Consider the following 13159-nt stretch of genomic DNA (forward strand, 5'->3'; position numbering starts at 1 on the left):
AACAAAGATTAGCTTAATTTAGCCTTACATTCTGGAAACATTCACAATAACTGAGCTTTAGAGGTGCTGGTATCTGGAAATTGTTAGTTTTGGACACCTCATTACCTCTGTTTCCAGTCTTTTTGCTAAGCTAACGTATGATATGATAGCTAACGTATGATATGATAGCTTCATATTAACCATAAAGACATTAGTTGTATCGTCTTCTGAAATGTCAAACTTCTGTCCTTTGATGACAACAAAAGCCAAGAACAGGTGGTTTTCTCACCCATGGTTTGGAGCTGGGTAAATGACCAGGAAGAGGGCGGTGAAGAAACCGAGGAGGGAGCCCCCAGAGGCCACCATGGGAATTACACGGACGCTGCCAACCGCCTCGACAACAGCACCCAGAGCTGAGGCCACTAGGATCTGACTGATGTACACCTGAAATGTGACAAATTATTACATTCACAGCATAGTCTTTTCAGATGGACATATTTATATATAACTATAAAACAATGATTTCATTAAGTAAAGACTCACCTGGCAGGATAAGATAGCACAGTCGATGCCAAAGCCTCTCCGGGAGTTCCCAGGACTGTGCCTGATGTACTGCAGGAGGCAGAGACAGTATCAGTTAATGAGGGCTACATATTGAAAAAATAGCTTTTCACAAACAGTAATTCAATATGAGACCTTCTATACATCCATCTACTCATCTATTCATTCTGTATGCAGTCCCTGGCCATGTTAACATTATATATTAATAGAAACAAAAAAGGAATTTCAAGTGGAATTTGTCTGTACCTCTTTCATTTCGTGATACTGTCCTAGAAGAGCATACGGACAGTAGGATATACTCATGGAGATGATACCCATAGTGCTTATCATCACCATGGAAACATACACATTAGGGAAGATTGACATGATAGCAGTTCCTGTGGAGGGAAAATAGATACATTTTAAATTTGTATCGCTCTTATTGATTTTGCCCAAATGTATTGATATATAGGCGTTTATACCTATGGAAAATGCAAGCGTTCCCATGATGTAGATGACTTTAATGCTCAGGTCAAAGTTGTCGAGGTACTTCTGAAGGATAGCTGGAAAAGGGAGATTAATTGAATGGTTAATACATAGTTTAGTGCACTTTACATCCAGAGAGTAAGCACCAAATCTGAAGGTCTATATAAATATGTGCTTGCTTTTTACCTGAACATGTAGCAGCAGTCATGGCATAAATAACCAGTCCCCAGCATCCCATCTGAACTCCTTTGTTATAGTTCTCCAACAGAGTAGAATTAACAGGAGCCTGACAGAGAGAAACAAAGGCTTCATTTTTATTACTGAGCTGTGGATTAACTAAGGCCATTAATTGATTTGGTTTCTACATTTGGAGCTGTTGTCCATAACTTTGGATAAAAAAGATGATATAATGCTGCAGAGAACATGTATTCTGCTCAATTAATTCACATACGGTAGGATCTCCATGGTAGATGACTTGACCCATGAAGTCAGTGAAGAAGACGGCCTCAGCGATGATGGAGAACCAGGTGAGCAGGTGACAGACGCACAGACGCAGCAGCTCCGGAGGCATCTTCAGCATGGACATCCAGAGCAGCCGCACGGTGGTCTCAACCTGACCACAGGAGACAAGATCATACAATATCCACCCAAATCAAAACACTAAGAAATAAGGCAGATACAAGTGATTACATTTTCTCCTCACCTCTCCCTCTTCGCTCTCTGTGTCCCCGCTGGAGGAGTTGGTGTTTCTGCTGGGGTGCTTCCTCCTCTGCCGGTGCCTCCTCCTGTGTCTGGCCTCCACCTCGTACAGGTCGTTCATGCTGCGGGACGGCTTGATGAGATAAGCGCCGTTGGCCCGGCGGTAGCGTTGGCTCCCCACTCGACCGTAGTAGGAGAAGGTGCATGACGGCTGGCGGTAGAAGATGTGACGGTTATGGGACTGCCGCATGGGGGCTCCAGTACTGGCAGCTGGGATAAGAAACATTATTAACATTAGGGGAGGGTTTATGTTTATCATATGTAAAAATAATGAGGATAGGGGAAGATCTCTCCTGTTCCTTATAGGAACAAAAGTACACTGTAGTGGCGGTTAATACTCAAATGTATTTTTTACTTTTAATTACCTCTTCTCTCATCACTTTTAATTGTGTTGTGTTATTATGGATTTTATTTCCATCAAGTTGAAGTTATTCTAAATGTCTCTCAGTTTCTAAGTATTTCCCTCAAAACAAAATGTTTTAAAGTTAAAGTTGGATATTTCCAGAAATAAATGATCTTTCTTTCTAGCCAATATGTAGATAAGAAGATTTAAACCACTATCATATTTGAGAGTCATATAATGTTCTCATTCAGTCGTCTTATCTAGACGTAATTAACCTCAAGAATGCAAATAGGATTATTTTCTAAATGTGTAACTATTCCTTTAAATATTTAAAATCTGCTTCTGCAATGAGAATGATAACGACAATAAAAGACAAAAAAGCAGAGTGAATAGCCTAAACAGTTCCATAATAGCAGTCAAAAAAACAATACATTAGATATTGCATAATATATCAAATAATTTCTTAAAAATAAATAAAAATCTATAATAAATAAGGGTGAAAAACCAACCTTTGACCATTCCAGCGCGATGTGCCTGTCCTTTAGAGCTCAGCTGGTTGGTGCTAGCTCTATCAGGATTATTGACGCTGGCTAACAGCCGCCCGTTCAGTGTCCGCTGCTCGTTCAGCTGGTTGTTGAGCAACGCCTCCTGACCATCGTCATTTTCCATTTCCTGCAAGAAAGCCGAGAGGCGGGAAATCCTTGGGATGTTGGAGTGTGTTTGGTGTTTGTTGGCTTGGAGAAGATCCTGACTTCCTGCGCTGCTGCTGCGTCTGATGTGGCCGAGGCGGGGCGGTGGAGTGCTGCGATTGTAGTTGAAGAAGTTACCAGCGGTAGGGGGCGAGCCGTGGTGGGGGGAGAGGCGGTCGGCGAAGATGGAGGGCTCTAAGTGGCACAGGAACAACGCATCGTAGTCCAGGTGGTCGAGAGTGGCGTCTGCCATGGCCAGGACACTGTCACTTTTACCTGGAGAGAGACGAGGAGAAGGTCGATTAGTTTAGATGTAATGAAAATGGCTGTGCGGGAAATCTATGGGAGAATGGGACAAACCCCAATCCTAGTTCCAGTGCATAAACTGAATCTAAATTGTCTGGTTGAGGGTCTAAAAGTCACACAATGCAATGTGGAACTGATGAGAACCTTATTACAGACATTGGTGGACAGGGACCATGGCATATTTGTTTTTCTTTGACAGATATGTTGTCTTTATGGCTCGTCTTCTTTTGTTTGGCACTGCTTTTTGGGTTATTTTCCAACACTTTATCTGTATGTGTGGGATTCTTTTAAAATTGGAGAATTAAAAGGATAATTCAGTGTGCAAAATATCTCAAAGCACAGGAACAATCATATTCACATCCCTGGGAAAGGAGGCCAGAGTGTGTGAACTTACTTCGCACACGCTCCATCTCTAGGAAGTCCATGTCCATATCTCCATGCTCTGATAGGTTGTCTCCGTAGGGGTCATAGAGGTCGTAGCTGTCTATCGTTTCATTTTCTCCAATTAAATCCAGCTTGGGGGCGAGAAGTCCATTCCTGCCATTGGTCAAAGGGAGCGGTTTGGTACGATCTATACTCTCCTGGTGAGAGGACAGAAAACCAAAGTCTTTGGGTTGGATTCACTTTATACATTTGATTGTTAAAGTGCACAGACAAACACACACACACGCTGTACCTGGTCCATCCTGTCTTGTTGAGGCGAGTACTGCTGCTCCTCGATGCTGAACAGATGTAACATCACAGAGATGAAGAAGAATATGGCAGCAAAGAAGAACAGGATCTGCTCCTGAGACTTGAAGGCTGCGCCAAGGAAAGTGTGCGTCCAGTCACAACCTCCGAGAGCGTATCCCACCGCACCCCCAAGACCTGCACACATGAACAGAAGTTATAATAGAAGCACAACAAATACATTAGCAGTCAAAGATTGCGTCTAATCTCAATTTCTTTCCCCCGAGAACAAATTAAATGCACCGTTACATTGATTACAATGCACAACTGCAACAAAATATATGATATATCAGTTCAAACATTTTCAATATTATATCTTAATGTTGTTTATTGCCAGGACAACACATTATATTACACAAGACTTTGACGTGCATTATTTAAATCCTCTAAATGTATTTATGGGCATTATTTAAATCCTCTAAATGTACTATTTATGTATTAGCAGTACCTGCTGAGGCAGCATGGATGTTTAGTGCCATGTCTTGTTCGTCGGAGTTCGCCACATCTAGCAGGTACGCTCTGATTGGTCCCTCTGATGCGTCCGCACTGAAGTCCAACACCACCACCCCCAACACGGTGAGAACAATTCCTATTGGTTGTCTCCCCTGCTCGTCACCCATCGACAAACCTAACAGAGAAAGACAGGTATGGACAAAGATTTGTTATTATAAAATATTACAAAATGTGCGCTTGTTATTATTATTATTAAACAATGAACAAACTGACAAGGAAACATTTTGATAACAGACAAAATGTAATTTATATTTTATAAATTTGATTTGTTTATTTATTGGAGAATTGCCAATTTATTCTGTATTAAAAAAGATAGTTCTTGCAACATGCTTTTTAGATATTGACAAATAAATTTTTGTTTGTCCAGATTTTAATATTTCCATCACCAGTAGGAGGGATAGCTGAGAAAACATGGTGTTTAATAATAATATTCTATACTTAAAGAGGTGAATCTGTGCTGTACATTAGTACAAACTTTGTGATCTGTTGACACCATGATTTGAACATATAACTTCAATATAATCTGAATAAAAGCCATAGAAGAAATACATGTCATTTTAATTTAAAAAATGTATATTTATGAAGGAAATATAATCACCATCACTCTACATCATTGTTACGTTCCCTCTAAATCTAGGGGTACACAAACATGTGTAGTTGCTACACCGATGTGACCCTGGTCAGAGCTGCACATGTGATCAATAGTTGATTAGTGAGTTACAACCATAGACTGTATATATAAAGGTTACAACAGACACACAACAGTACACAACCAAAACACAAAGCCATACACAAATGGATCACTGCACATTTCCCATAGTGCTTTGCACGATGTGTGTGACCTTGTGTGTCTCATTACATCTGTGACCCGGTCCTGGCCTCACGCTGCTCGGGGGCCTCGGTGTGAAATTGTATGAATGTTTGACATGGGAATGGTTAGTTAGTAGATACAAAGATTCAAGATTCAAAAGCGTTATTGTCAAAACATTTAGAAATCTACGGTGTAATTATGTAATGTATGCACCAGTGCAATTTACAAGACATACGAAAAATAAAAAAAATAGTGCAAGCTCAGGTGTTTAATAGTCTTATGGTCTGTGTGATGAAACTGTCCCTGAGTCTGGTAGTTGTAGCCGGGGAGTCTGTGGCACAGTAGAATAGTGCGCTGATCTTCTGATCAGTGGAGCACTGGTTCAATCCCCACTGCAGTCAGCATGTCGTTGTGTCCCTCGACAAGACATCTATCCCCAAATTGCTCCTGTGGGGATTGCCCACAGTACTGAATGTATGTAAGTCGCTTTGGATGAAAGCGCCTAACAAGTGACATGTAATGTAACGGTAGTGTTTGTCCTGTTGCTGCGGTACCGCCTGCCAGACGGCAGCAGACAAAACAGTTTGTTGCTGGGGTGATGGGGGTCTTTTATAATTCTGAGGGGTTTCTTCCTGAGCCGCTGGGAGTTAAGATCCTCCATGGATGGCAGCTCCGTCCTGGTGCTGTGCAGTTTTCACCACCCTCTGTAAAGTCTTACGGTTGAGGGCGGAGCAACTGCCGTACCAGGCCGTGATGCAGCCAGTCAGGATCCTCTCTATGGTGCACCTGTAGAGGGTCAGGATCCTCTCTACGGTGCACCTGTAGAGGGTCAGGATCCTCTCTATGGTGCACCTGTAGAGGGTCAGGATCCTCTCTACGGTGCACCTGTAGAGGGTCAGGATCCTCTCTATGGTGCACCTGTAGAGGGTCAGGATCCTCTCTACGGTGCACCTGTAGAGGGTCAGGATCCTCTCTATGGTGCACCTGTAGGGGGTCAGGATCCTCTCTATGGTGCACCTGTAGAGGGTCAGGATCCTCTCTATGGTGCACCTGTAGAGGGTCAGGATCCTCTCTATGGTGCACCTGTAGAGGGTCAGGATCCTCTCTATGGTGCACCTGTAGAGGGTCAGGATCCTCTCTATGGTGCACCTGTAGAGGGTCAGGATCCTCTCTATGGTGCACCTGTAGAGGGTCAGGATCCTCTCTACGGTGCACCTGTAGAGGGTCAGGATCCTCTCTATGGTGCACCTGTAGAGGGTCAGGATCCTCTCTATGGTGCACCTGTAGGGGGTCAGGATCCTCTCTATGGTGCACCTGTAGAGGGTCAGGATCCTCTCTATGGTGCACCTGTAGAGGGTCAGGATCCTCTCTATGGTGCACCTGTAGAGGGTCAGGATCCTCTCTATGGTGCACCTGTAGAGGGTCAGGATCCTCTCTATTGTGCACCTGTAGGGGGTCAGGATCCTCTCTATGGAGCACCTGAAGAGGGTCAGGATCCTCTCTATGGTGCACCTGTAGAGGGTCAGGATCCTCTCTATGGAGCACCTGAAGAGGGTCAGGATCCTCTCTATGGTGCACCTGTAGAGGGTCAGGATGCTCTCTTTGGTGCACCTGTAGAGGGTCAGGATGCTCTCCACCGTAGTCCCATTGATGGCGATGGGGGCGTGTCCCTCTCTCTGCTGCTTCCTGTAAGCCACAATCAGCTCCTTGGTTTTGCTGACGTTGAGATGGAGGTTGTTATCCTGGCACCAAGATGTCAGGGTTCTGACCTCCTCTCTGTACGCTGTCTCGTCGGTGATCAGGCTGATGATGGTCGTGTTGTCAGAAAACTACCCTATGTATAAAAGGTGTGTGTGTGTGTATGTGTGTGTGTGTGTGCGCGCGCACGTGCGTGTGTGTGTTACATTGAAAGAAAGAGAGCGGTGTGACGCAGCATGACTTTACAAACTGATATCAATTAACGTCAGGGAAACAAATGTTTTTAGAAAGAACAGAAGAGTGTGTGTGTGTGTGTGTGTGTGTGTGTGTGTGTGTGTGTGTGTGTGTGTGTGTGTGTGTGTGTGTGTGTGTGTGTGTGTGTGTGTGTGTGTGTGTGTGTGTGTGTGTGTGTGTGTGTGTGTGACAATGGGGGGGCACTACTCACTAGCCAGACAGACAGGAAGTGAATTGTGATTGGTGGAAAGGGGGAAGCAAACAGGAAGCATTTCCCTGTGAACTGCCTGCTCCTGTGTTCCCATGTCATCACACACACACACAAACACAGGTTACTACAGTTTTCCCATGTCAACCATGTGTTGTTCACACACATTCATATAAATACAACCATGAAAAGGTAGACTTTTGCTTATTCTCTCACTTCTCCCACACAAATACAGTTCACTGGTATTGTTAACCCTGCTGGCAAGGTGCTCAAAAACGCGCACAAACAAACACTGGTGCCCTAAAACGACCTGAGTGCCAAACACTGTGCAGAAGAATTGAAGTGTATACAATCTTCTGACAGAAAACATTCAAACAGATTTCTCCTTTGATATTTCAGTTTTTGTTTCTGTTTTTAATCATTTCTGTTTAGAGATATTTAAAAAAAAAAATGCTATTGTTGCATTGGACATTTGTATCTATGTAGACCTTATTGGAATATGAAACACGTAAACCTGATGAATTGTTAAAGTAATTTCTCATTCAAAAATAGCAGAAAATACTGTATTCAGATTTGTATCTCAATTATGGAGATTTTACAGATTTTCTCAGTTTTATATCTTTTTTTAACGGAATTCCCTTAGGTTTTTGGACTGACAAGAAATACATTTAAAGATAGTGCCATGAACTTTGAAAAACTGGAATAAACTATTTGAACGCTTTTTTGGACTTTAGAAAGGCCAAGGGAACAATAATGAAATAATCATTATTTTCAGCCCGATGTCCGTTGGATGCACCGTTAAGGTAATTTAAGTCCAATGACAATCGACAATACTAAGCGGTGACATAACACTTCCTATAATCTGTGTAAAACAATTCTTGTTAACATTAAAGAGTCCAATTAGGGCCAATTTTGATAGCGTGCAGATATGATCATATTTTTAATGTACATTCATTCTGCTATGTATTGTGCTATGTAAGGGCTCCTCATTAAAAGACGTAATTATTACCTCAAATCTAACTGTTATAATTATATTCACTATATCAACAACAGATAAATCAATTGTGCATCCCTCAGACCACGTGGGCTGTGATAATTGAGGTAAAGAGTACTGAACACCAATTAATCAATTATTTTTATACTACATTGTGTCACATGGTTGACTTTCTTCAGTAACAAGATATGTGTTGCCATACTACCAGCAGAGAATGCATCCAAACTACCTACATAGGCTTGAATTAGAATGACATCGATAAGCTTTGGTGAGATGATAAAAACATGAGGTATAAAAATATCTGCAACACCAATCAGCTAAAACGTGTTGCAGCATCAATAAATTCACTGCACGCTGATGACACACACCTCACACTTCTGTAGTCGCCGTGTGTATGTTTACGTGTGTTTACAAATATATGGTAATGACTTTACAACGGGGACTATGCTGACCTGGGGATCAATATCTGTGTGGCATGATTGACAACTGGTCAATTTGATTGATTGGATCGGCTGAATGTGTCCTTGAAATTACTTTGATGACGTTACAAGCTGAGGGACAGACTGAGGGTATCAGCTATCGTTTTACGAGGGTTAAACTCATAACAGACAAATTCACAAAAGCAAGATTTCACTGCTGCTGTTCAAATTAGATGAACAAAAAGAACAGACAAAGAGCAACATGCACCTCTAACTGCTGCATCTCCAGGTACTCCTGTGCTGTTTAGGGTTTGAAGGAGGTATTATGCATACACTTGCTGCAGAATTAGCCCTTTTCTATGCAAATGAGCCTCATTGCAAAAACTGTTTCATTCCCCAAGATCAGCTTTAATAGCCTCATGGTGTAAGAGTGAAATTATGAGTGTTTTCACAGAGTTGCTTGAAACTGAAGCGCCACCTTGATATACTTTTTTACTTTATTAATCCCCGTGGGGAAATTGTTTCTCTGCATTTGACCCATCCTAGTGTTAGGAGCAGTGTGCTGCCATTTTGAACGGCGCCCGGGGCTACAACTAGGCTAGGCTACAACTAACCTAGGCTACAACTTGTGGTCATTGCTGATTGTAACAAGGTTAGGCTCAAACACATTCATTTTGGGATGCACTGACAGTTGTGTGTCATGTCAAATGAATAAAGCTTGCATCTTTTTCACTCCATCCCTGATACAGACACTTTTCATTTTTTATTTCCCATTAAACACGGAATAAAAAACTGAGTGAACACACTCACCTATCAGCGATCCATTCAGAAAGAGTGCCACTCCTAACAGCGTCCCGATGCAGAGGACCAGGATGAAGGGTCTCCGGCGGCCCCAACGCAGAGTGCAGCGGTCGCTGGCAGAGCCGATCAGCGGCGTGAAAATGAGGCCGAGGACCGGGCTGAGGAACCACGTCAGACTGTAGTACTGCTCTGGAAGACCTGCACAGACACACACACGGATACGAGTTAAAGACGGAGATGGAGAGAGAACTGTGAACTTCATTTAGAGAGATGCCATAAGATGACCGAGAAACCACAGTGATTTCACAATGGGTTTGCTCTGTCATCCACTAGGGGGTGCAAGTAACATCCTAATGTACGAGTGAGGTGGATCATTTTGTATTTGATGTTCTTGTGTCTTGTGTGTATTTGGATATTTTTTCATTGCTTATATCCGGTCAACATATTTATCTTTTTATTGTTTGTTTTTATTGTCTGTGTTTTTAACTATTGCCGGCCAAGGGACAACAGATTGCCTTTCTGGTAAACTCTGGTGTATTTCAGAAATGTTATTACAGTAATAATGCATTGTCCCTGTCAAATAAAGTGATAAAGTAAACTAAACAAACATTACCTCATTACATTAGGATGTAGTTGCAGTACAAACAATATAAATAAGCTGTTGTTTTTTAGTTTGAGAAATTTGATAAAATGCACCTAAAGGAAAAAGGAGACAAGCAATGGCAACCCTTTGCAGGTTCAATGAGTGTCTGTGTGAACATTTGCTCTGGACTATTACAAAGCATTTGTTAAGTATTATAATGTGAAAAAGGTATCCACATCCTATATTGAATACATCGACCTTGAACTACACTGTTGATGTGACCTTTTTTACTGAGCAAATATTGTATTACTTTGAGCCTCATCTTTCCACAGCCGGAAACCAGGTGAGGATTACAAACACGTCGCATGACAGAATCTCAAATTAGGAAGCATACATGGAAATAACCATGTATCTTTAGAAAAACACACACACACACACATACAAACAAGATGCAACAATGGAAAACACTGCTCAGTACACATGCTGTCAATAGTTTGAATAACATCAGACAACACCTTGAACCGCAAACCTTTCAACAACAAAGCCAGTTCTTAATTAAGTTCTTATATAACCTCAGACAATTCCCCATCCGGGCAGGACACACCTTTGAAGACACTCACACACACTCACACGCAATTCATTTAGCTGTCACTTAAAAAAGCACATCACTTTTTAACACCGCAAAGACCATTACCTTTGTGGTCCATCATTATTATATGATATATACCTTAAAAATATGATTATATACCTTAAAAATATCTTAAAACCGATGTTATGAAATTGTACACTCATTGTATGGTATGACAACTTTACAAGATAATTCCTCGTTTGTTTTTTGTCTCTTAAATTATTCCAAAAACATTCTTCATACTGGTAATAATGTTCTTGCTATTTCTATTGCTACTCATGAGAGACTGATCTAATGTGCATTTCCACATTAATAAAAATAAATAAACAAGTAATGAATTCAGCCATTACAAGCCCAGAGAACGAAGCGGAGGCAGAGAGTCTTTACGCTGAGGGAAGTCAGCTGAATCTCAGTTAATTAAATCAGGACTTTATCTTTGACTGGCTGTCAACCTGTCAATAACATGAAATACCTTTTGGCCGCCATACTATCACTATCTTTAAGAGACAGACCATTAAAAGAAAAAACCTGGAGTCTCACTCTTGATAATGCCTCCAACCTTAGTTGCCTCATATAATAACAATAATAATTCATAGCATTTATTTGAAAGCGGTAACATTGCATTATATTACATACCGTATATTGGATATGTTATACATCAATACTGTGGACTTGCCCAAGGACACAACAGTATTGAATGGAGTTCCCCAGCTCTACTGATCTGAGGATCAATGCAATATATACAATAATAATGATCAATAGCTTTACCTCAAGTATATGTTTAAGCACACATACGCACACTTTTTATTAAAACTTCTATAATGCTAATGGTGGAGAGAAAGGGCTACTTATTACTGCAGATCAATACGAGGAAGATGCCACTGATATTTCATTCCTCAGTAAAGTAAGGAGCTGGAAAGATGGATGGAGGTAAAGGGAAAGCCAGTATATGGCAGCTAATTTGATTGAGGCTTGTCTAACGCATTTGTGAAATGTCCCCACTTCAAGCACAGATCCATTAGGAGACCTTTGGATCAGTAAAGTTACTTAACACAGAGTCTGAGGAGAGATCAGCTGACTAAGTGAGGAGACACAAAGCTCATTGAGTAAATTCAGGAAAAGAGTACATGACTCAACTCAGTTAGTGTCTCTGGGTGTGATGTTTTCAGAGCTGTTGTCAGCATTTGATATTTTCTGAGACAAGGAGTTTTAATTTTTTTTTGGTGTCATGTGAAAATCTCCCTGCAGCAATCATGGTCATTTTCACCGCTGTTGACAAATCACATGTTTCCCTACAGCCAGGAGTATGGTCTGTAGACCTCTCACAGTCTCATGTTGTTGACCTTCTGACCCTGAGTCAGAAGGTCAACAACATGATTTCTAATGATAAAATAACAACTCTATAACGTTGTGATTTAGATAAGTATTTTCCTGTCCCTATAAATCATATTTGAAAGTCCACTATACAAAAATGGTCACTAATGCGAACTACACTAGACAAAACACTGTCTGACAAGTTTAAGGCCTTCGTGTAGCATTGAGGAGGAGAAGCACTTCAGACATTTAACACCCTATGAAACCAAAGCCTTGATTTTTTTTTGTGTCACATTTTTTGTTTCCTTTACATTTTTTCAGCAAGCCTCTGATCGAAAAAATTACAATTACGATTTATTGTTGGTATTTGGAGGATTTTTTGAAATGTTTTCAAAAGTTCAGCATTAAAGGTGGGGTAGGTAATTTTGGAGAAACCAGCTCGAGTGCGCTAGAATTTGAAAATACGCAGCCGGAAAAAATCTGCCACTTCCTTACAGAGCCATCCAGTTATTTTAGCCAGGCCGGCTCAGATGATTGGTCGTGCTTTTTACAGTATTACGGCTTCCACAGATGACGTTTTTTTATGGATTTTTTGTCAAAGCACTTAAGATATTCATTGCTATCGGGATGTTAAGAGCATTCCATGGAATATAACAAAAAGTGTATCTCAAGCCGGTTTCTCAAACTTACCTAAAAATGTAGAGAGAGATGCTGTTTGAAATAGTATGTTTTACAGCATAACTATTTATCACCAAACATTTTTGCCATGATACAGTTTAGAGTTTGCGGTGTTGGGATGTTTAGTGCTTATCTACATTATATCAGAAATATAACTGAAAACCGTTTCATATAGATATTACAAGGACACAACTTTGGGCCTCAGATGATTTTTTACTTTAAAAAAAAAAAACTGTTTTAATAATTATGATTATCGCCTTTAATTGTTGGTTGGGAGTAGGCAAAGGACAAGAAACCCGGAGGCAAACACATAAAGGTACATGATGTACATCAGTAGCATTGTGTCACGTTGGCCTCTGCCCTCACTTCTCAGGTCCTGCACAACTGTCGACCTCTGAGTTTTTCACGAGCGGACCATAAACAAGGCTTGACCCCTGTCGCCGTGGG

At 41.2% G+C, this 13159-nt stretch overlaps 1 protein-coding gene across 2 annotated transcripts in view; it reads right to left on the reverse strand.

Annotated features, from left to right (window-relative positions):
- Positions 1–13159, reverse strand: part of LOC117454955 (solute carrier family 45 member 4) — a 46614-nt gene that overhangs the window by 4546 nt on the left and 28909 nt on the right. For both annotated transcript variants that reach the window (XM_034094251.2, XM_034094252.2), the window contains exons 4-15: positions 9519–9707; positions 4280–4459; positions 3779–3969; positions 3497–3683; positions 2617–3072; positions 1709–1974; positions 1457–1618; positions 1192–1291; positions 1002–1082; positions 787–917; positions 523–591; positions 269–423 (exon numbers count right to left, since the gene is read on the reverse strand). In XM_034094251.2, the coding sequence (XP_033950142.1) occupies positions 269–423; positions 523–591; positions 787–917; positions 1002–1082; positions 1192–1291; positions 1457–1618; positions 1709–1974; positions 2617–3072; positions 3497–3683; positions 3779–3969; positions 4280–4459; positions 9519–9707 (2167 nt within the window). The remainder of the gene's footprint in view (positions 1–268; positions 424–522; positions 592–786; positions 918–1001; positions 1083–1191; positions 1292–1456; positions 1619–1708; positions 1975–2616; positions 3073–3496; positions 3684–3778; positions 3970–4279; positions 4460–9518; positions 9708–13159) is intronic.

This window comes from Pseudochaenichthys georgianus, chromosome 11 (genome assembly GCF_902827115.2).
Source record: "Pseudochaenichthys georgianus chromosome 11, fPseGeo1.2, whole genome shotgun sequence".
In the NCBI taxonomy this organism is placed as follows: domain Eukaryota; kingdom Metazoa; phylum Chordata; class Actinopteri; order Perciformes; family Channichthyidae; genus Pseudochaenichthys; species Pseudochaenichthys georgianus.